The following is a 24,239-nucleotide window of genomic DNA, read 5'->3' as shown; positions in this document are numbered from 1 at the left end:
ATATTTTGAGAGCTCAGAATCTCCTGAAATGAAGAAGCATTGTCAATAATTAGTGTATAACGTAGATAAACATGCTGCCTTTACTCAGCAATGAGTTCTTGCTTTATTGATAGAAAGGCATAGTTTTTAAGTTGTTTACCAAGAACATGGAACACCTGTTTTTAATGACCCTCAAAGCATGTGTACACATAATTGCTGCTTGTTACTTAGTTTCACTGTTAGTAAAAGCTACTCTTGAAAATTTTGTTAGAAACGGGATAATATATTAAAAATATTTAATTATATAATAAAAATATTCATTGACTAGGTGGAACTATATGAACTTGCTGTTTTAGTAGGTCAACATGATTGAATATGGCAACTCCATATAGTTCAACCTGTTAATTTAACTAACAACATGTGTTAGACATTTCCTTTAAGTAGTTATATACTATGTTCCTGTTTTAATAGACAGAAAAGAGCGTTTTACAGGTCACTATAAAATGGCTAAACTGGGAAAGAACTCTGTCCAATTCTCAACTAAGAAAAAAAACAAAACACTTATTCCGTTGTGCATAATTTCTAACTGGGTGTAGACATTCAACAAATATTTACTGAATGAAAATAATGAACCAGTAGAGCAACTAACAAACGAATTAAGTGAAATGAAAATGCATGAGCTCATTCTCTGGCTTCCTGAAATGACTGGATTTAGTTTGACTTAAAAGGGTGATCCTTGGGCTTCCCTGGTGGCGCAGTGGTTGAGAGTCCACCCGCCGATGCAGGGGACGCGGGTTTGTGCTCCGGTCCGGGAAGATCCCACATGCCGCGCAGCGGCTGGGCCCGTGAGCCATGGCCGCTGGGCCTGCGCGTCCGGAGCCTGTGCTCCGCAATGAGAGAGGCCACAACAGTGAGAGACCCGTGCACCGCAAAAAAAAAAAAAAAAAAAAAAAGGTGATCCTTGGTCCATGGGCCCTCTGGCTGCGGGCCACCCTCCTCCCCTCACCACCCAGCAAACTTGAAATCATTCTTCAAGAGTCAACTCATTGAACTACTAAAATATTATCTCCCTTTGGGGAATGTCCTCTCTCCTTCAGGAAGTCTGTGCATTTCTTTCTGCCCCTGCAGGTCTGGGGGTGTCTCCCCCTAATGAAGGACTAATGACCTGGCATTGTGAGAGTCTGTTCACATGCTTCTTTTCCCCCAGGGACCGTCAGCACATCAACACCAGGGGAAGTGGCATATCATGTGATTTATGCTCAGGGACTTGAGAGGCGTATAATCTGCTTTCAACTTCCCATTCTGCCAATTTTAATCTATAAATTCTAGGTATCAGATCCCTATTCGTAAAATAGGGGTTATTCCTACTTCTTAGATCTGTGATGAAGATAAATGAGATAAAAACATTTAAAGCACTTAGCAAGGTGAAAACGGACAGTGATATTATCATGATTCTTCTCCCTAGCATCTAGCATGGTGCCTGGCACATGCGTGCTTAGTTTTATTGCTAAATAGAGAAGGAACATCGTGATAAAGAAAGAAACCCAATAAGCAAACTTTCAGCAAAAACATACAGGTCTTTTCCTTTTAATTATGCAGCTGTTCACAAGTGTCCATCCTTTACCAAAGCTATTCTCATTCCTCATTTTTATCAATAAGAACTACAGCAAGAATCACAACAGCTGCTCCCAGCTTCTAGTAAAAGAAGAAAAGCAAGTTCTGTTTTTTTTGACAGCTCGTTTATTTTCGCCAAGTAAAAATTCCCTTGTAGTAGGAATACACTCAAAACAAATGGATTTTTACCTATCAAAGGCTTCCGTTTCATTTCAGTATTTAAGCACCTACTTCAATTCATCTTCTACAGACATGTTTAAAAACATTAACACTTAATTTAGTCTCAACTGTTTAAAAAAGTCAAATTCCATTGTAAGCTTGCTGATCTGAAAAGAATGAGATGGTTTCTAGACATGCAAGTAATCTGTCATTATTCTGAGATTGTAGGGGAAAGAAAGCAAAAAAAACAAAGAAACAAAAAGAAGAGCTCAGAGAGACAGAAAGACAGGAATAAAAGACAATTAAGAATAATGTTTAGCAGACCCAGTCCACCCTTTTCAAGTGAAAAGCATAATTTTATAGCCAACAATATGGAGTAATCTGGCTATGTTTGGTATCATTCAAATGTAACAAAGAAAAAAGGAGTAAATCAAGTAGGAAAAAGGAGAATTATGATAGAAATAGAAAAATGAAATTGAAATCAAAATAAGAACAGCCATCTGAATATTAATAAATAAAGCAATGCATTCCAGGACCATTTCTGGAATTGGCAGAACTAAGTTTGAATTTCAAAACTGCACCTACTATTTATTTATTCACCCAGTAAGGCATCTCTATGCCTAATCTTCTAGATGTCCCAAAGTATGTGTTGATTGACTACCATGTGCTAGTTATTCATCTGCTTGAATGTAGATTTCTTCACCTTTAAAACTGTGGAAACAATAATAATATTCTCACAGAGTAGTTGTGAGAACTCAGTGAAAGCCATAAAAATGAGGTCCATCGACTACGCTGTCATTATTAAAGCCCAAAAGATGTAAGATACTTTTTTTTTTTGTAAGATACTTTTGATATTATTACTCAGTCAAAAAGCAAAGCAAAAACCAAGCATCAAAAAAAACCAAAACGCCCTCTTGGTTAAGTTGGCTCGTTCATGCGTTTATAATTTAAATTTTCCAAGTGTGACAGATTGTAAAAGTGCTCACAAATTCTTCCCCTCTCTCTGTGTCCATGCCCTTGCAAAACGATTTCAGATTGAGAGTCCTCCTATCAAAAGCACAGTCTGTTTCTCCTTAAATCTGAACCCACCTACATCCTTGTTATAACAATAGACACAGTTTCACAAAAAAGCCTATCTGTACAATTAACTTTACCAAAACCTCCTCCCTTTCTCCTTTTAAATTATATTTTGTAGAAATATACATTTATATGTTTTCATGTTTTTAACCTTTAATTGAAGATGAGCATATGTTTTATGTTTTTATCAAAATACTAAGTATTTTTTTAATCTCTGCCAGGCTTTAGAAAAGGTAGAGATCATATTTCCATCTATTTTGTAAACAGTTGAAGACACTGCCTTCATATCATAAGACACCTAAGGTCGTGGGCTATAATAATCTCAAATAGTAAAAATAATGTAAAATATTACCTGAATATTCAAGAAGAGCCAGGAGTATCCTACACTTTACCTCTGCAGAGAAAGAAAACATACCAGTCAGTTGTTCAGTCTTTTTCTGCAACTAACATCACATTTTAACTGTGTAGTAAAAATTAGCACAACATTATTATATACATTGGATAATAAAAATCCCATTCACTTGACATGCTATTTTTGCCTATCTACCTATACAAATTCTACTCACTGCTCAAGACCCTAAAATCTCTTCCAGATCTGAATTACATGAGCCTATGAAACAGCATTCAAATCCTGCTACCATTGTAGGTCATCATTAGCTGTTGTAGCTTGCGTGGTGTTCTCTGAACACCTACAGCTATTCTGGTCTTGATCAATAAACTGTCAAATAGTATTTTTAAAATTTAAATTTTAAAAATTATATATACAATATATAAAGAATATATGTAATATAATATATAAATATATATTAATAAATATGTGTACGTGATATTGTGAATTATCTGTGTATTATTATTAGAAATATATGTATATATTGTGGCTTTCCTATCTGTAGGTCAAGATACTGCCCTATAAGACAGAAAAATACTAAGTATTTCCAAATACTCTTCTCACCCCATCCCCACACAGGGTCAATCACAGATGTCTGATAAATGATGTGTATTAACATCATACTGATTGCTATGTGCCCAATGAGCTCTGTGTCCATTTGCTTCCAATTGGTAAATAGTTTACTTGCAATAGGAAAATATTAAAACATAAAGAGTTCATTTATGTAACCAAGATTATGGGAAATTAAAAAGGCTAGGTTGTACCCTATTCTAAATAGGTTCACAGCAGAATCAGAGCAACGAAAGTAACAGGTAAGAAATGCAGGAAATGCCTGAAAGGGCATTAAGTTTTACAAGTGAGAAACAAGAACAAATGGATTTCAGAGGCAGAAAAGTACACTGGACTGAGTCAGGAGACCCATCTGTTATACACTAGCTTTGTCATCTTCAGTACATTGTTAATCTACTTTTGAGTCTCAACTTGCTCACTCATAAGTGATAATAACATCTATCTTATCTATTTTATAGGACTGTGTATAAAAAATAAATGGGAATATATATTAAAAGCCTTGGAAAATTAGTTAAAGTGCTGTGTACCCGTGAAGCACTATTATTATTGTAACCTGGATATGGCTAAAAATGGTATCGAATTTTTTTTAAGAGAGTCTCAAAATTTTTAAAATTTTCAAAGTTCATTGTCAGGGGACTAAGTACATATCCTAAGAGTGGGAAATAGTGCTAGCAAGGGAATAGAGTAGAGAATAAATGCCAAACATTCAACAATCTAGCATAGAAAAGATTTTATTATATCATTAAGAGATTGAGACTGGGATACAATTGGAAAGCCCTTATTGAAAAATGGCTTTCAGCACCAGATTGATGAGTTTAGATTTAGCTAACAGAAAACAACCCTAAGGCTCTGAGGCAGGGTACTGAACACGATATCTTAGGAGAATGAATCTGGTGATGGTGTATATGAACCAGAAAAGATAGAGACAAGGGATTAGCTAGAAAACTATTTTAGTAACTGAGATATGAAGAAAAAGGGAAAAACTGAACAGACTTTTGAATTAAAAAGAAGAAGAAGCTCTTTAGGATATTAGGACAAAGGCAGAGAAAAAAATGAAAAAAAAGTAGGTTGCTAGAGAAATCGGAGTTTTTAAAAGGAGTATAACTTTTGTAGGCAACAAAGAGTTGAAATGTCACTAACAGACATTTGAATTTAAGGTGATGGTGGATCCAATTAGATGTGTATTCTTCCCCACACCACCAAGCAACTCTTCAACCCCAGTTGGGTGTCCTACGATTCAATTCAGTTCTGACACTATCTACCTGTAGATCCCACAGGATAAGGGCTCAGCCCCACAGGACTGTGTCTCCCCACCCACTCACCCTCCCTCAGACACCAATCACAGGTCCAGGTTATCATCTGTGCTTCTGACCAACTGGCTGTACACAGGAGGTTCCAATGATCCCCTCCTTGGGTTCGATTAATTTGCTAGAACAGCTCACAGAACTCAGAGAAACATTTTACTTACTAGATTACCAGTTTATTATAAAAGGATGTAACTCAGGAACAGCCAGATGGAAGAGGGCAAGGCATGGGGAAAGGGCACCGAGCTCCAGGCACCAACGCAAGTTCACCAGCCTAGAAACTCTCCAGTCCTCTCCTTTTGGGTTTTTATGGTGACTTCATAACATAAGCATGGTCGATTAAATAATTGGCCATTAGCAACTGAACTCAATCTCCAGCCTCTCTCCTCTCCCCGGAGGTCAGGGGTGGGACTTAAAATTCCAACCTTCTACTCACAAGGTTGGCTCCCCAGGCAACCAGCCACCATCCACTGATGATTTCCAAAAGTCACCTCATTAACATAAGAAAAGACAGCTTTATCCTCTCATCACAGGAAATCTCAAGGGTTTTTTGATCTCTGTGCCAGAAAAGGGGATGAAGACCAAATATATATTTTTTATTATAAATCACAATACCACAGTGGGCTAACCACGTAAAAATATCTTCAGTTAGCTGACACTGTGATTCTGTAACTTAGCTGAGGAATTAAGGAGATTATCTTAGTGATACCACACAATGACTCTGTCCCCCATTTAGTCCACTATTTCTTCTGCTCTCCTCTGCTCTCAGTTTACAGGCTTTGAGTGAATGGCATGCAGTGTGATAACTTATGAACGGCACCGGAACAGTCCCTCCTACGTAAAGACCATACTTATTATACTTTGATATCATATTTGGTATATACTTGCTAGGACATTTTGAAATCAGAGATGAAGGAATGATGGGGTTCGGAACATGCTACCCCCAAATACGGCACTTTGGCATATTGAATTATTTTAAGCTGAAGGAATCTGAGAAACAGTGAGGGCAGGAAGGACTCTCTGACCACCTCCCCCTTCCCCGGAAGCAGGTCATAAGCTGCTCAGGAGAGCGATACCCAAAGGAAAGGAGCATCCTTATCTCCAAAGAGGGAGGGATGCCAAGAGGAACAGGCCTTGCTGAACACCCCCCCCCACCCCACTCCGGTTACTACACTTAGCTCATACCCTTTTGTTCTATAAATTTTTCCAGGACTTTCTACTCTTCTTCAAACCTAGTATAAAGACACTCAGGTTTATTAACCTTTTCTTCTGGTCTTCATTTCCTTATGAAGGCTCCCGTGTTCATGTGAAAATTATAATAAATAAATTTATGTGCTTTTCTCTTGTTAATTTGTTTTTTGTCAGACTAATTTACTGGGAGAGTTAAAGAAAAAAAGGATATTTTCTTCCTCCCCTACGGGAACATCAGAATGGGGTCATCCCAGCTATACATATACACCCTGACATTCCGGCAAGGTAACATTATGTTAAACTTCCAGCCCAGACCTAACCTTCCAATAAATCAATCCTTCCATAAAGACAATTTGGGAAATAGAATGAAAACCACTTTAACTTGAACAGGATGAATTCATGCTGAACGGGTGAGGTTACTTCTGAGTCTGTCCACAGAACAAGGATCCCAGAGCTGCTGCTTCCACCCCACACAACAGGACCAGACACCACACAGATCACCAGGAAATGGTAGCTCGTCCCCTCCCTTGATGGTCCATTGAGCTGAACTACTGATTAATTGTTTTTAAAGACTCACTTAACACGGTGACAATCACAGCTCTTACCCAAAGAGTAACTGCATCTCTCTGAGACTTGCAGCCAGGGATGCAACTTAAATTCTGCCAAGAGCCCTCCCTCTGTTGACTCTATTGACTGGAGGACTCAGCACAGCCAACCATGCTCAATCAGCTGCTGGGCTCCCATGACCAAGAGTGACACTAATACAACATCTATCAATCAATCAGTATATGTAGACAGTTGTCATCGCGATGACCGCTCCTTGTGAAAAGAAGTACTGAGTATATAAGGCAGGACTTGAGATGAAGATGTCAAATTCTCAACAAAAAGACTTCTTAAAAAATAAGTTTTTTGCCCCGCATTAGAAGTGACTTTCTTAAAGATAAAGCTCTTCAAAAAACAAAACAAAAGAAAAAGTTTTAAGGGTTTCTTTGTTCTCGATTGATATTGCATTTATTCTAAAAACAAATATAATGTAAAAAGAAAAAGTCAGAGATGATGAGGATAACTGCATTTAGATTCACAAATTATAACTTTTAGGAGTGTTATGACACTGGCATCCACTCAGCGAAAACATACCTTTTACTCAGTAAAGTATATGCTTAGATTCCTTAAAGCTCACAGCCTTTAAAAATATGTTTGTCATTTTTGCTGTTCATTATTTTGGGGGGTTTTAAATTCAGACTTCTGACTGAACGTGATGTTACAATGTGTCACAAATAATCATTATATTTAGCTATAAAATAAAGATACAGTCAAGAAATCCAGTTGTCAAGAATAAAAGATTTCATTGTACAACTGTCGTGATTTATTTGGAGTTTTCCATTTCTGTACAAATTTCTTCTCTATTGATCTCTAAACAATATCTAAGCTGTTATACTTGAGTATATTTTTAGGCAGAAGACCGGGTAATCACAGAACATTTGCACCATCCCTGTCATTTAGTAAGTGAACACACTGAGGCACGAAGGAGTGACATCACAGGCTCAGACCCTACAGGGTGTAAGAGCTGTCTTCCATCAGCAAAGTACGCAACTCTCTCTAATTTACCCTAAAAAAATGGTAGTGATGGGTTAAAAAAAAGTGGGTTATGATGTAATTCGGCTGAATACTATTCACCACATCCCAATGACATACAAATGACGGGGAAATACAGCCATGATATTTATTGTACAGGTTTCTCAACCTTAGCCCTGTGGACATTTAGGACCAAATAATTCTTTGTTGTGAGGGACTGTCTGGTACCTTGTAGAATGTTTAGCAGCATCCCTGGCCTCTACCCACTAGATGCCAATAGCATGCCCACCATTGTGACAATGGAAAAATGTCTCTAGACACTGCCAACCACTGGTCTAATACTGGGAAGAAAACCACTGATTTAGACATTACAAAAAAATTAAACAAATTTCTCATTTCATCTTTTTCACCACAATCACTTTAGAAACTCAGAATTTTCTACTTAATAACTCTGACCCTAAACAACATGCAACCAGGCTCACTAGAGTTGTCTTGAAGTCTTTTATATCTCCAATCAGAGGCTGTATCAGTTATGGGATGCTGAGTAGACAAACTTATGCTAGTTAATAACAATCAACTTAGACAAACGCTTCTGAAAGAGAAACTTAAAAACTAATGATGCCACCTATGTCATTATTTTGATTCTCACAGACTCACGATTGATTTTGTAGACTTTCCATGAAGTATAGCTTCATATGCTTTGTGAACCCTTTAGGAATTTTTCTCATACTGTTTCATGTTATGAAATATGAAAATCCCTCCACGTTCCACTTGTCTTCCTAAGAATGAGCCCTTACTTTATTGCCTGAGAATATTTTCTGTGATACAGTCCACGTCATTTAGATCCTTGGGACACAAGGTTCTGTCATCTTATTCCTTCTTTCCCTCCTCCGCCTTCACTCACCCTTTTCAGTCCTTTTATTTTCCTCCTAACATGAAAAACTTCAAAATGTAATCAAGGCATGATGGGTTTTTAAATGAGTATTGCTAATGTCACGGTATGTTCTTTGCTTTCCATCCTGACCTTCAACAAATTTTCTGATGTTCTGAGCAAGATTCCGGACACTGCTGGGAAGATTCCAAGGATCTTGCTTGATGTGAAGCCTTAACCTTTTTGGACAACTCAGCTTTGGTTCCATTTCCTGCTGAAACTCTAAATAAACACAGAAAAGCTCTCTTAAGTCTCAACCATTTACCAGTTCACAAGCCCATAAACAAAGAATCCTCTTTCTTTCATTCCTGTGGTCCTAGGCTATTATCATGGTAGCAATTTCTTTAGCTCTATCACAGGAGAAAATCTGTTAAATCTAAAATGAAGTCAAATCTTATTATTCTCTTTTTACAAATGTTTAAACAGAGGATCGAATTTAGATAAAAACTCTATTTCAACATCCTAAACTAGATGTCAGAAAGTGGCAGCTCTAGATCTTGTTCTGTTTGCCAACCGCCATTCCCCAAACCCCTCCCCCCATCACTGGGCTACCTACCACCAAGTAGGCATTAAGTCTAGTTTCAGCAAAAGCAACTCAACGCTTATATTTCTTCAGTTAACTCATTCGGTTTGGCCCCTACAGGCACTAAACGTTTTAAACTTTCAAAGAACTCTAAAAGGCCTTGATTTATATATATATATATATATATATATATATATATATATATATATATATATTCAACAATTATCCAAATAGAAGTAGTATTAAATGAATTATGAAATGAGCACCCAGAACTTTTGTTCTCATGCCATGCTTTTGCTTCACTATACTGTCTCCCACTTTTGTTTCCCAGTTGCCTCTAACAGTTACTTTGTAAACCTTACCTTGTAACCCTCGACCTGGTGTCAGGTACTTGGTTTGCTCAAAGGCCCTCACAACAGCTTGGCCTTTCAGGAGATTGGTAATGGAATCCACCTATCATAACAGCAGAGATTTCTGGGAGTTACATAACTTCTCAGTATTTCCAAGAGTCCACCTTGTAAAATACTTTTTTCCTCAAAGCAACAATTATTTTTGAAATCCCACGCTGCTTGCAAAATCTATCTTTAAATAAAATATTAGGATAAATTCACCTGATAACATTTACAATGACATCTCTTACTATCCTACTAAATATTCATACAAAATATAAATTTTCTTTATAAAAGAAGTAAGAGTTCTAGAATTATTTTTTAAAAACATCTAAAAGTTATCATAATCCTTTTCAAAGTGGTAAAAGCTTCTACACTATGAATTTTGGTTGTGGATATAAATTTTTAAAAAATGCAAAATACAACATGAGCACAAGACAACCCTGTGCTTCTTGAGATTAGGAATGAAGGTGAACAAGAAATGTCATGGAGGAATCTGAAAACCCACAAAGAAACAAATAATGAACAGAATAACTCCTGTTTGTAGGACACTTTATAATTTTCTAAGGACTGTGAAATACTTGACATTCATAACAATCCTTTGGGTTAGCTGGCTGAAGGAATCTCTTTTCCATTGTAAACTACAGAAATTAAGGTACAGGGGATGTAGGAACAGATTCCGTTCTAACTCCAAACTCCTTTCACTATGTCTAAAAACGAATTTCTGACAGTTTAGTCTGTGGAAAAAATACCCACAACTGTCCCAACTGTACCTGGCTGAAAAGATGCTCAAGGCAACTGTGGATCTTGTCCTGTTTATCACGAGAAATGCGAACATTCAGGGGAAGCTCATCACCTAGATATTAAAAATAAATCATTCATCTTATGTTTAACATTCCAAAGCATTTTAATGTCAATAAAGTAAAAAATAATTAAACATCAGCTCTTATTCCATACATTAGTTCTCATGTTCAGAAAAAGAATTCCAAAAGCTTTAGTAACTATTAGGATGTCAGATTATTGCTCCTTCAAAACTGAGATGAAAGCAGAGGGTCTCACAGAAAGAATCCTGTGGTACCCACATTAATGACTCTTTCAAATGGTGCATTTTCCTAATGGTCAAATAGTTGGAATAAACTGTGCATCTCAAAATTAAGATTTTTCCTAACTCGATGGAAAGTCTTTTTCTTAGCACACACAAAATAAAACATTTATAAGGTATTTATTTCAAGCAGTGTTTTTCTCATCACTCCCTTCCCCACTGCCCGTAAGGCTAGCTCAGGTGCATCTGCTGCCTTCAAATCCTGCTTCAAAGCCCATCCCACCTCCTCACACAATCAGTAATGCCTAGTATCCTAGAAAACTGGTTTCTTGTGTACCTATCATACAGGTACCATGTAGTAACACAGAAATATCATGAAACATCATTTATTAACATAAAAATGAGTTTGTTTCTTCCATCTCTTTAAAAATTCACTCTGTTTATAATGGGATTGGGAAGCTGACTTTCTCAAGCATGTAAAACTGAAAGGCAATGTGTGTGGCCACCGAGAACGGCTAATGAAAGGTAAAAGTGGATCAGGCAAATTAATCCCTTAGGCTCGGCATCATCAAAGCGTCCGCGTGACTTCACCAAACGCACCTGAGTCCATTTCATCGCTGTGAAAATACGAGCTGCACTGGCTACTGCAGATGCTGGTGAAGGAGGTGACGGAATTCCTATTGCTGTTGCAGTCGCTGCGAAGAATGAGGTACGTGTCACTTTAGCAGTGCATCTGGCAAAGTTTCCCTGCCACTTCTTACTGGATAAACTTATTATGTCACGGTTATATGTGTTAATATGCTTTATAGAAATTTATGAGAAAGATAAATTTGTTCAACTCACATTTTATCTTACTTTAAACGAAAGTATTTTCAATTCGATCATATTTCAACTTTTCTTGTCATATAATCTAATTATAATTGAATTTTAAAACGCATAGCTATTTACAGGAGTCAAACCAAACTTAAAATTCGTTATAATCCATTTGATGGTATATGCCTGTAGTTGATTTGCTAAGAGTGACAAAATCCTGTTTCAAGAGCTCTGCCTTTCAACCCTTTCTAGTAACTTAAAGGATAACTTATTAATTGCACTCTGAGCTCCCACCCCTCCCCCACCCCGGGAAGATGGCATCTTGTCTCCATCCCGGAGCCCAGCACAGGACACCACACCTGCTAGGTGCTGGATAATGATGAACATCAAGGGAAAGAAAGTTAGAAATGTCTGTGTGTGAATACGGACACATGACAGATTTCAGAAGTAGTGCAGGAGACATAAACATTTTTTTCTCTCAGAATAAGTAAAAGGGACTTATTTAACTTTAAATGTACATTTAAAATTTCTATTTTACCCTAGAGAGAACCTGAGAGTAATGTTAATTATCTGATAACTAGAATTTGAGGGAAGAAAGTAGTTTTAGATCTGTAATTTCCCACTGGAGAGAAACCACAGGTTCTTATTAAAGAGCATACTGGTCTCCTTAGAAGCTAAAAGTAAGTGAAATGGTAAAAGTGGTTAATTTGTTTTATATATCATTAAATTTCTAGGAATAATTAACTCACGTATTCATCAAAATCCTTTTCACATAGAAATTGGAATAGTCGAGTGGTTAATAAACTGAGAGCCAGGCCACCTGATTTCCTAGGTAAATTATGTAACTCCTGCGGGCCTCAACTTCCTCAGATGCAAAATGCAGTTAATATCCGAACCTGCCACAGAGGGTTGTGGGAGGAATTCCGTGAAATCATCCTGCTTCCCCGTGGCTGGTAAGAATGCTTTTAATGTTAGCTACTAGTTTGTGCTAAACATCTCTGATGAAACAACTTTGATTTAAAGATAATTACTAAATATCTTTTCATTGTAAAACACTGTATAATAAATAAGAGTAAGAGAGGTTTTGTCTTCAGTTAATGTAGATAAAACGGGAGGTTCTGAAGCTGCGCACTCAGCATACGTGGCAGGTTGCCACAGGTCTCAACGAGGTTCCAGGTGACACAAGGATTCAAAGGAGAAAAAGCACTTTCAATTAAGGAAGTTCATTGGAAGAGCCATCATTTGAGAGTCTGGTAAGAAGATGACTCGACAGAGTTTGGAGGGAAGGTGTTATGGGTTGAATTGTATCTCTCCCTCCCCCGCCCCCGCCCCTAAATTCATACGGTGAGGTCCAACACTCAGTATTCCAAACTGTGATCTCATTTGGAGAGAGGGCCTTGACAGAGGTAATCAAGTTAAAATGAGGTCACTAGTGGGGGCCCTAATCCAGTATGACTGGTGTCCTTATAAGAAGAAGAAACATGGACACTGAGGCAGGCTTGGAAGGAGAAGGATGGGAAGAGACAGAGGGAGAAGACAGCCATCTGCAACCAAGAGACTGAGCCTTCCTTCACAGCCCTCAGAAAGAACCCAACCCTGCTGACACCTGGATTTCAGACTTCCAGCCCTAGAACTGTAGGATAATAAATAAATTTCTGTTGTTCAAGCCACCTGGTTCTTGGTTCTCTGTTACAGCAGTCCTATCAAAATTGTACAGAAGGCATGTGAGGGAAGAAGAAACGCACAAAGCTGGTCACAGAGGTGAGCACGTGAAACTAGTTCAATTAGCTTGAATCACAGAACATAGGAAGGAGGAAAAACAAAACAGAAAGAACTCCTATTCACTACCCAATAGTCCAATAATCAGAAACAGATATTAAAAAAAAAAAACCTGTTAATATAGGCACAACTTGTTTATTTGCCATACGTGTTACACAATCCGTAAGAGAATAACAAATCTCCTAAATTAGGTCCACTCGGTTGGAGAAAAAATGTTTTTTCCAAAATACTCAGATTATAAAAGGGAAGAATTTGAAAGACAGTGATGTCTCACTATGCTTTGTCTGAGGTTGGTAACAGCCAGCAGTTATTTTGTGGGAATAAAAAACAACAGTCAAAAATTTTTTCAAGGGCTTCCCTGGTGGCGCAGTGGTTGAGAGTCTGCCTGCCAATGCAGGGGATGCAGGTTCGTGCCCAAGTCCGGGAAGATCCCACATGTCGTGGAGCGGCTGGGCCCGTGAGCCATGGCCGCTGAGCCTGCGCGTCCGGAGCCTGTGCTCCGCAATGGGAGAGGCCACAGTAGTGAGACGCCCGCGTACCGCAAAAAAAAAAAAAAAAAATTTTTTTTGCAAGACCTTTGTGGAAAATACAGAATCACATTTGACTTGGTCGATGAGATGAGTTTCAGGAATGAATGAATTACCTGTAAGAGTCTCTGTTGCTGATGGTGTCATGACCTGAATCTTCCTGCTCATCGCCTGCCACGTTAAAACAGACGCGTTTGCTGTTTCTCTCTCCTTTCTCGTTGTCACTGTCTGTCGGGACTATGGACTCTGATGCCTTACGTTCTAATTTAGGAGAATATGTTATTGAAGACAGAAGGCTGCAGAGGGATATACAAAAAAAAAAAAAGAATAAGTGCACATTTTCACACTGGCGGCTACAGATACCTACCTTGCTCATTGAATATGATAGGCTTACAGATATTTCTAGAGCTTCTTCTAGGTGTCACCTGAAATTAATACCCTGTTGCATAAAACGCCTGTCATGCACAGTTCACTTTTTCCTCTCAGAATAAGTAATGGAAACAGCTCACAATTTTGATGAGAAAGCTGTGTTCAAATCCAGGTTCTGCCACGGACTAGCTATGCTCTCCTGGCAAAACCAGGATGGTTCTCTCTGACATCTATGAAATGTGGATAATAAGAATAGCTACCCACAGGGCTGCTGTGAGAATGAAATGCATAGAACATATTGCTGGTACTCAACGGGCATCACCTCGCTCCCAGCCATTGTCACCACCACGTGAAAATACCTGAGAAACTTTAAAGTGCTATCCAAATATTAAAATAAACACTAAATGGGCTTAAACCTCTGCACTGGCTTACCTTCAGATGTTAAAATCCCACTGCCCCTCTCCGCCTGCCCTGGGTTTCCCCCAGGCTTTCTCTATTTGTCAGGGAGAATACCATGTGGACAAACTGTTCTCACACTCATGTGAACAGGAGTCCTGCCCGTCCTGACCCTAAGACGCTAAACAGAGTCACACACAGGTGAGGACAGGCGGTAGTAGGGGCTACCCCAATACCATCCACAATCCAGTCATCGTGAAACATCGTGAATCTACCCAAACGCAAAGCTCTTCCACTGGGCTCAAGGCTAAAACACACTTTCAGACTCTGAATTGGCAAAAAACTTGATGCAGACCCTAGGCAGCACTGATTCCACCAGGCTAGACTTGCATGTTTGGCTGTAAATTGTTTCTTATAGAACTAGCTCAAAATGACACAAAAATGGAATCAGTCTTTACTATCAAACAATGTGATATAAAATTTGCAAAACAAATTAAACCATAACTGAACAAAGGGCCCAGGCATAGTTTCTCCAGCCCACAATCATCTTCTCTTTTATTTACCAAATACCGATGACATGCTGTTCTAGTCAACAGCACATATGCGCATATCTTGACACTCATTTTTCCATAGCAATGTCATGTTTATTTTATTTCAAGACCATGAAAAGATCTTCTACCTCTTATTTATATGCCATAATGTCAAACCCAAAGCTGTGCAGAGTAAATGTTTGTTAAGTCATTTCACTAATGAATTAATTGAACACATTTATGGAACCAGGCATTGCCCTTGGTGCTGTGCATGCAGCAGTTTACAAAACAAACAGAAGTCCGTGCCCTCCTGGCGCTTAAATTCTACTGGGAGGAAACAAACGGTGACCAGATAAGCTGTATAGTGTATCCCATGGTGACAAACGGGAAGGAGAAAACTTTCTAAAAAGGGAATGAAGCCAGGGCTGCAACTTCAAATAGTGGCATCAGGTAAGGTCTCACTGTGAGACGATATCTGAATAATACTGGGGTAGTTTATAGGTTTTAGACACCTGGGAAAATCAGGGAGCTCTGCTAGATTGCTCAGGGCCCTGCAAAGCTATGAATTATTTTAAACACACTTTTTCTATTTGGAAAGATATGTTTACGTCTCCTGAGACAGACTGTGTATTTCTTCACTCCCTCCACCCAAAAGATTAAAGCTTTAGATTAACTCCAATTACCCACACTGCACGCTGCACAGACAGATGAACTCTGACTACCAAAGAGGAAAGAGATGCAGGAGTTCCCATTCTGCAAGGAGTCCTCTGTGCTCTATGGACCTTTTAAATGAGAAGTCATGGGGGCTCAGCATAAACATTTTTTTCAGAGCTCTACGAATTGTGTTCACGTATTTGCTTTTCATGTTAAACAGCTGCAGTCATGCTTGCACTGACCCTGTGGGAACAAGTGTTAGGCTAACAAACAAATGATAGAAAAACAATGTTTTTGACACCACGTGTTTGCATAAAATCTCTCGATTCTTAAAAGTAATAATGGGGCTTCCCTGGTGGCACAGTGGTTGAGAGTCCGCCTGCCGATGCAGGGGACGCGGGTTCGTGCCCCGGTCCGGGAAGATCCCACATGCCGCGGAGCGGCTGGGCCCGTGAGCCATGGCCGCTGAGCCTGCGCGTCCGGAGCCTGTGCTCCGCAGCGGGAGAGGCCACAACAGTGAGAGGCCCGCGTACCGCAAAAAAATAAATTAAAAAAAAGTAATAATAGAGCATAAAGCTTAATATTTGTGCTCGCAGAAATATTTTCCTTTACCTTTGCTCGCATACGATGTCAAGCTCCCTCTGACAGTGTGTAGGTCTGTTGATTCTGAATTAAAATCCTGAGCCTTTGCTCGCATACGATGTCAAGCTCCCTCTGACAGTGTGTAGGTCTGTTGATTCTGAATTAAAATCCTGAGCTGACTGCCATTTCTGGTCAATCTCCGCCAAATGCCCCGATGAATAAAGATTTCTGTATGTGGTGGATTGCATCTACCTGTGCGTTTTCTATTTGACTGAGATTTCAATATCACCATCACCCTCTTCAGCACAGCTAATGTTTGTTGAGCTCTTTTGCCGGTCACTTTGCTAAGTACCTAACAGGTATTCCTTCATTCAGACCACCTTCCGAAGCGGGCATCCTCGTTATTATTATCGTATTATTATTGTTATTCTCACCTTAGAGATGGGCTGAGTGAGACACACTCGTAACACTGGGCAGACTAAGCAGAACACCCCTCCCTGCATATCGCTCACCCGCTCTGGAGGGCAGGGGTGGGCATGAGTGCCGCCCACCACATGCCAGTTCTCCGGGACTCATGACTGGGTGGCTCCCCTTCCCCTGAGAGGGTAGGAATGACCACGTGCCTTGCTTTCGCCAATGCAGCGCGAGTGGAGGTGACACGGGTCCCTCCCGGGTGGACATCTTCATGCAAGTGTGCTCTCTCTGCCTCATTCCCTGCCTGCTGTGACCGTCAGAGGCGTTCCAGCTAATGGGGCTTGGCCAGCCTAGACCTGAGTGAGGCCGACGTGGAGCAGAGACCCCGGGACCCACTGGGCATGGAAAGCGAACAAGAAAGGAACTTTGTTGTCTCAAGTCTGGGAGGCTTTAGAGTTTTGGTGAACGTGACAGTGAAAGGGGTAAAAACCAGTTGTAGAGGAAGCAGGAAGTCCAGAGGAGGAAGACACGAGTGACTGGGACTCAGGGTACGGACTGTGTCCCGGGGAAGCTGGCACCGTCTCTCCACAGACCGGCCACCAGCCTGACTGACACTTGAGTGCCTAGAAGGCCAGCCACGCCAGCCTCGGGAGCAGGGCTGACCAGGCAGAGGTGTGTCACGTTCCGGGATCAGAAAGAGGCTGATGCAAGAGGAGCTCAGAGAAATGGGTTTGGAGAGAGGGACGGGGGCAAATTGCGTACAAATGTGCAGGCCACAGTAACGCATCTCCCATGATTCTAGTTGCATTGCAATGCCATTAACTGGCTTTAAGCAGGGGACTAGCACAATTTACCTGTACAGATCCCTCTGGCACCTGCCAAATGTAGAATGTATTAGATGGAGAGGCACAGCTGGAAAATTCTACAGCGGGTACTAGGGAGGAGACTATGGTGACCCAGTCTAAGGTGATGGGGTGGACACATTCTGAGGTATAACTGGCAGGACCTGGTAAGGTACTGGAGGTGAAGGGAAAGGAAAGAGAAGAATCACAGCTGATACCTAGATTCTGGCTTCATAAACTGAAGAGATGGAGAATACTGAGAAGGGGGACAACCTTGATGGGGGAGGGGGCAAAGCAGATTTGAGTATGAGGTCAAAGTAGATTTCAGTTTCAGAAACAAATTTAAGTTTGAGGCGTCTGTGAGACAGCCCAGGGTTTCATAAACCAACTCACAGCTGGTCTGTGAGAACGAAAGCCATCAGTGCACGTAATCATGTAACTATGCCCGGCGCATGAGCCCCCATAATACATGCTAGTTTTTATGAAACTGTGCCCAGTTTTTTACATTTACCAGAAAAATGCTTGGGAAAACCTCAAAGATAATTCCACCACCAGCCCTACCGTTCCTATCTGTAACCCCCAGCTCACTAACTGTCCTACAATGTGTTTTGGTTGTCACTCAATCCTGGGACGTGTGGCACCTGCAAAATGAAGTCTATTCTCAAATTTCCTGCCTTACTAGCCCCCAATACTCTTTATTCATTTCCTCTCTGTGAGAATACACAAACCCTGAATTTTAAAACCCTGTCAAAGGTTCTGGACTCTCCACGAATTATTTTTTCCCTTTATTTATATCTAATACCCGAGCGTCATTAACCAGAAAATCGCCCATTAAAGGGCTAAAGTATCTAGCTTCCTGAAATGAAACAGGAATCACAAAATCTTGATGAAATTCATAACATCACCTTACTTCCTGTTACTACACAGCACATCTGTCTCTAGTTCTATTTTTGGATCTGAACAAGGTAGGAGGATTTAGGGGAATGCCTGTGTGTCAAAGGATGTGTTCCCAAGTGACTGGAAAACCAGACTCCACGATTAGGCTCAGCACCAGGACCTTTCACAGGAATGAATGACTCCTAGAAAGGCTAGCAGGGAGACATTGTGAGGCAATTCTCTTAAAACTCGGCACAGCAGCTGAGATCTGCTTCTCCACTCTGCAGAGGCACCTATGTTAGACCAAGAATAATTTCTACATGGTGAGAAAACCATTTAGTAACTAGCTTTTTTTATTTTTTATTTTATTTTTTTTTTTTTTTGCGGTACGCGGGCCTCTCACCGCCGCGGCCTCTCCCACTGCGGAGCACAGGCTCCGGACGCGCAGGCCCAGCGGCCATGGCTCACGGGCCCAGCCGCTCCGCGGCACGTGGGATCCCCCCGGACCGGGGCACGAACCCGCGTCCCCTGCATCGGCAGGTGGACTCTCAACCACTGCGCCACCAGGGAAGCCCTAGTAACTAGCTTTTTAAATAATTTGTCAAGCCCCACTGCACTGCAGCATTTCTGAACGGGGCAATGGGGCATCCAGGCACTTGGACAACGGTACTGTTTTAAAGTGATTATGTTACACACTGAATTACGGTGGAACATATTTATATTTAGAATTAAATTATATGGTGCACACAGAGAAGACCAAGGAAGTGTCTCAAATCACTGGCTCATTTTATGTCACTTTCCTAATAAACAAGCACAGTTGGCAAAGACTTTTAGAATAACAGAGTGGCGAAATCACAAGTAAAAATAGGTAATCATTTTAACTAGTTTTGGTTAATAAAAATAGCTTAACCCTCTTTCTGAAATTAGTGCTTTAAATATAAAGCATTTTAAACCAAGTAAAGGGAGCCCCTTGGCTCTAACCATTTCCTTGAAAATATATCTACATTAGCTGAACTTAAAAAATAAGAAGTCAATAAATTCACAAAGACAGACAAACTCTGGACAAGTGCCAGGAAGTGCTGGGTAGTCAGTGCATTAGAGAGCCAGTCTCCAAGGCAGTGTTCACTCAGGCACATCAATAATCCTGCCATTGACAAAGGACTCATCTGAAAAGGAGGAATAATAACTCTTGGTTTAACTGGAATCATGGGATTGGTCCAGATGCTCTCCTAGAATCCCTTTGAGATCTAGGATCCATGATTCAATGCTACTACCCATTGCCTTATTAATAAACAGTCTTCCTCTTGAACCTCCTGAATATTTCAGGGGGAAAAAAGAGACTGGTTTCTAAAATACAATATAACATATATGATAAAATCAATTTATTAAATAAAGCAAAATATAATGTCCGAAAATATTAACTTCTCTGTCACAAGGTCATTCTAAAACGATTTCAAATATCGTATGTTTGTTTAAAAATAACCACCTGTTCTCTCAGTAACCTCAAACTGTTTAAACTGTCTAGGAATGCGGTGGTCCCAGTATAATACACCAAGTGTCGTAAGTAATTTTAAAAATCTAGTGTATTAGACAAAGGAAAACAGAATTTCAATTCTAAATCAACTCATAAAAATGTCAGAAAACAGTAGCACAGTAAACAGTAACTACTTAAAGATAATCTTAGAAATATGGTACACTAATACGGTAATTTTGATCTCTAAATTTCAAAGATGTATAGAGATCATGCCAATTAAAATTTCATTAGTGTAATGTCTAATTGCAACAAAGCCTTAGAATCAGTTCTAAACACTTTATGTGAAATCTGAATTATCCGTGGAAGTAGGGATGATGTGTGTGTGAACGAAACAATACACATTTGATAGCCATCCAAATCTGCAACTTCATAAAGGGAGTACATTAAAAAGAGGAAAATGGTCCTTATACCATTTTCAGATTTTTCCCACTACGATATGTTCAACGATTTCAATCCCCTGAATGATAAGCAAGTATGTCAAGCCCTAGGCTGATTGCTTTTCGTATTAATTTTTATATTTTTCCCCACGAATAGATAACTTGTTATGATTATTCACCTCTTCTATACACGAGAAACCGAGCTACCCCAAATCCCATTCTGCCTTGACTAGATGTGAAGCACAGTCACACTCCAGGATGTAGCAAACCATCCTACAGGGTTCAGGCAATTCTCCAACCTTCAAATTCTTGAATAAGAATCAGAGTTGACCTCTGGAAAAATTTTATTCAACTCCCTCCTCTTCTCCGTTCTTGATGAAAAGGTTCCAAATTACTGGCACAGTGATTTGGGTACTTCCTTAGTAAACCATTAATTCAATCAGAAGAGAAGAAAGGGTGTTGGTCATTGGTCCTAGGGTTACGTACTTTGGCTTCTACTCATTTAACAAGCATGTTAAGGACTCGGTATGCTTTACATTTTTCATAAACATCTATTGAGTGCCTATCCACCAAATGCTGTGTTCTGGTCTGTAAAAGGTACACAAGGAAATCCCTCCACGCAGTTCGTACTCTTTCAATCGTATTGTTCAATTTAACACTGGCACACTGAAACTTAGCGTTTTCTATATGAAAGAACCTTGTTGTTCTCTTCCCTGGCATTAAATGCTTCCTTAAGACACAGACCTACAGAACTGCCATGTTTTCTCATTTTTAAGGTGTTGGCATTAAGAGGATGTATACGCTCAGCAAAAATTCCTACATTTTCAAACGGTAAAAAGAATAATGGGTATTCAGGAGCACCATTTCCTACAGCTACTGTATTACGTACATTTAAAAGTACAGTAAATAAAATGCTTACTCATCTGTTTGACAAACACACATCTCCACCTCCTTCAGTGCAGTCTGAAGTTTGCCCAGCAGTTTCTGATAGATATCTTGGGTTTCTAAGTCGTCTTCTTTCAACAAATACCGGAGACCGTGCCCATCTTGCTGCCCCAGAGACAGACCTGAAGGGGCCGCCATAGTTGTAATCGTATGTTGAATGTACACCATAGGGCTTAGTTTTCCTGAGGAGTTGAAACCATTCCATAGCAACCGTTATTACCTTTAACTTACAGCAGCAATCCAGCGCCATTCATTTTAGACGTCCAAGCTTACAAAAGATAAAATGCCAATCTAATGTTGCATTTAATTCAGGAATTAGAGCTTATGGGGAGTTGTGATTAAAAACTAGGAACACAGTTCGATTCCATGTCCCACTGGGATGGCACGGGATGGTACTCTGCATCCCTTGCAGCTGCTCCTCTACTGTTTTTCTCATAGTTATAGGGCCATCTCAGACGAGTGATTTCACAGCAAGATGAGCTGTGCCTATCAGGCATGTAAGGAAGACAAAAACAATTCTTCTTCTTAGAGGAAAACTAATGAAAACGTGTAACTCCATTTTCATTCTACAAACACTTATGCATAATTATCCAAATGATTACCGTGAGGAATCCTTTCTTTATAAAATTTCAGACTTGCTGACATGCTAATTTCAGGGATGCAGGAATAGGTATGATTGCCTAAGTTACGTGTCATAATTTGATAAAGTTGAAAAAGCTAACATACCTTGTTCCGATTTACTTTCTTTATCATGAGAATTATGCTTCCTGCTATCCAACTGAACACCAAATGCACTCCCCAGGTACGCTGATGTTTTGGGGTAAGAAACTTCCATCACATTGACATGGCAGTTGGTGGGGCAGAAATCACTGCTGTGCAGTGGGGAGATCTTAGATTTGGCCTGTTTAAAGGTGGGCCAGGCTCTATTCTTTAGTACACGAGAAAACTGTAGATGAAAGAAAAAGCAGTTGAATGCAGTGATAACTCCAACATTTCACTCCTGTCATCCATAGCAAAATCAAAAGAAAATTAAAACGTGTCAACTGCAACGGGTGAAATAAATTACAAGCTGTCAGAAATTAAGTCATTATTTTAAAATTCACACGTTCTTAGAAAAGCAAAGCAATATAGGCAGCAAATGCAAAGGATTCTTTTGAAACACTGATTGCAAGTTAAGCGCTAAAAGAGATGAATTCAAGCGATCAACACCACTTACTAGGACTCAAATCCACAGGCTCCCAGCAGCTGAGAGTCAGAGAGAGAAACTGAATCAGCGTTCTAGGACACCAAGATAGGAGAAGGTGCAAGGTGGTAGAACAGGGTAGCTGTCAGGTCAAGGATGGAAGAAGATGGATTATTCCAAACATCGTCAGAAAGCTGACCCAGACCTGAGTCTGGGAACAGGTTAGACAGCAAAGCTTGGTGGTGGGGACCCCGAATGGCAGGACAACAGGCAGAACAGACTTTACTTCCCACCCGTGCTTCCTGCTAATCACCGTTGAGCTTTGGGTCAGGGTCAGCCTGAAGACCGGCGTGGATGCTGCTTCTATGCCATTGGGAATAGTGATGCTCAAGGAAGTTACACAACTTGCCTGCAGAGCCACTCCCCTACTTAAAACCTTGCCATCCAAATCCATGGTCTACACTTGCCATGGTCTATACAGCCTCCCAAAGTCCGCTCCATACCCGGTTTATTTATCTCAAGCTCTCTTCCTCTTGTTCCCTGTGCTCCTCCTGGCTTTTACCCCGTCCCTCTCACATACCATCTACTCGTTCAAGGTCTTTGTACAGGCTGTTCAGTGTGCCTGAAATGTTCTTCCATCGTTTCCAAACTTACTCCTATGCATTTTCAAGTTCTATGAAATCATCAAGAGGCCTTCCCTGAGCCCTAGTCTAGGTTCAATTTTCCTGTTTAGGTGCTAGGTTACAGCACCCTGTAATCCTCCTTACAATTATGAATCATTTTCTTTTTATTTATTTATTTTTGGCTGCGTTGGGTCTTCGTTGCAGTGCACGGGCTTCTCATTGCCAGGGCTTCTCTTGTTGCGGAGCATGGGCTCCAGGTGCACAGGCTTCAGTAGTTGTGGCTCGCGGGCTCTAGGGCGCAGGCTCAGTAGTTGCGGTGCACGGGCTTAGTTGCTCTGCGGCATGTGGGATCTTCCCAGACAAGGGCTTGAACCTGTGTCCCCTGCATTGGCAGGCAGATTCTTAGCCACTGCACCACTAGGGAAGTCCCATGAATAATCTTCTTACTTCTCTCTCCCTTAGCAGATGGTAAACTCCATGAAAGTCATGCTTACATCTGTCTTGTGCATCACACACAAGCATCTCATAGAATTGAAGTGGACTGTAGTTTCAAAAACAAAGGACTGAGAGCCACCAGCTCCCTGTGTTTTAGTTATGTCGTCCACAAAACTGATGTGATGCTGGGCAAGTCCCTATCTCTTTGTCATTTCTAGTAAAATATGGAATGTGGATTAAATAATATCTATGCTCGCTTCTTCCTTGGAAACTATAACCAGATTCTATCTATTTATTCCACTAGTAGAGTAGTAATCTGGACATTGAAGAGAATAAAAATTAAGACTACTACCGGTTACTGTCTAACTTTTCTAGGTTAAATTCAAGAATAAAGATATGATATAAAAAATCACATCTTACTAGCTCACCATTAGAATACGAACTATCTTACAAGTATATTAAACTTTCTTTTCAAATCACATGTCAGAAGCTATGTATCTCAGCAAAGGGCTGGCACATAGTAGGACTCAAATAGAACTGGACTGAAATGCAGGAATCTATTAACAAAATTACTAACACATTTGATAATGATACATAGTGAAAATAGCCTAAACACTG

The 24,239-nt window shown here is 40.1% G+C and overlaps 1 protein-coding gene across 1 annotated transcript in view; it reads right to left on the bottom strand.

Moving 5' to 3' along the window:
• The window catches only part of PREX2 (phosphatidylinositol-3,4,5-trisphosphate dependent Rac exchange factor 2), a 284,172-nt gene that overhangs the window by 95,122 nt on the left and 164,811 nt on the right, over positions 1 to 24,239 (bottom strand). The window contains exons 24-31 of the mRNA XM_065895649.1: positions 22,107 to 22,326; positions 21,355 to 21,562; positions 13,978 to 14,157; positions 11,343 to 11,437; positions 10,474 to 10,556; positions 9,674 to 9,764; positions 8,882 to 9,010; positions 3,182 to 3,223 (exon numbers count right to left, since the gene is read on the bottom strand). Coding sequence (XP_065751721.1) covers positions 3,182 to 3,223; positions 8,882 to 9,010; positions 9,674 to 9,764; positions 10,474 to 10,556; positions 11,343 to 11,437; positions 13,978 to 14,157; positions 21,355 to 21,562; positions 22,107 to 22,326 — 1,048 coding nt within the window. The remainder of the gene's footprint in view (positions 1 to 3,181; positions 3,224 to 8,881; positions 9,011 to 9,673; positions 9,765 to 10,473; positions 10,557 to 11,342; positions 11,438 to 13,977; positions 14,158 to 21,354; positions 21,563 to 22,106; positions 22,327 to 24,239) is intronic.

Source organism: Phocoena phocoena, chromosome 17, assembly GCF_963924675.1.
Source record: "Phocoena phocoena chromosome 17, mPhoPho1.1, whole genome shotgun sequence".
Classification (NCBI taxonomy): domain Eukaryota; kingdom Metazoa; phylum Chordata; class Mammalia; order Artiodactyla; family Phocoenidae; genus Phocoena; species Phocoena phocoena.
Note: the sequence above shows the minus strand (reverse complement) of the source record. Positions and strands in the feature narration are given on the sequence as shown.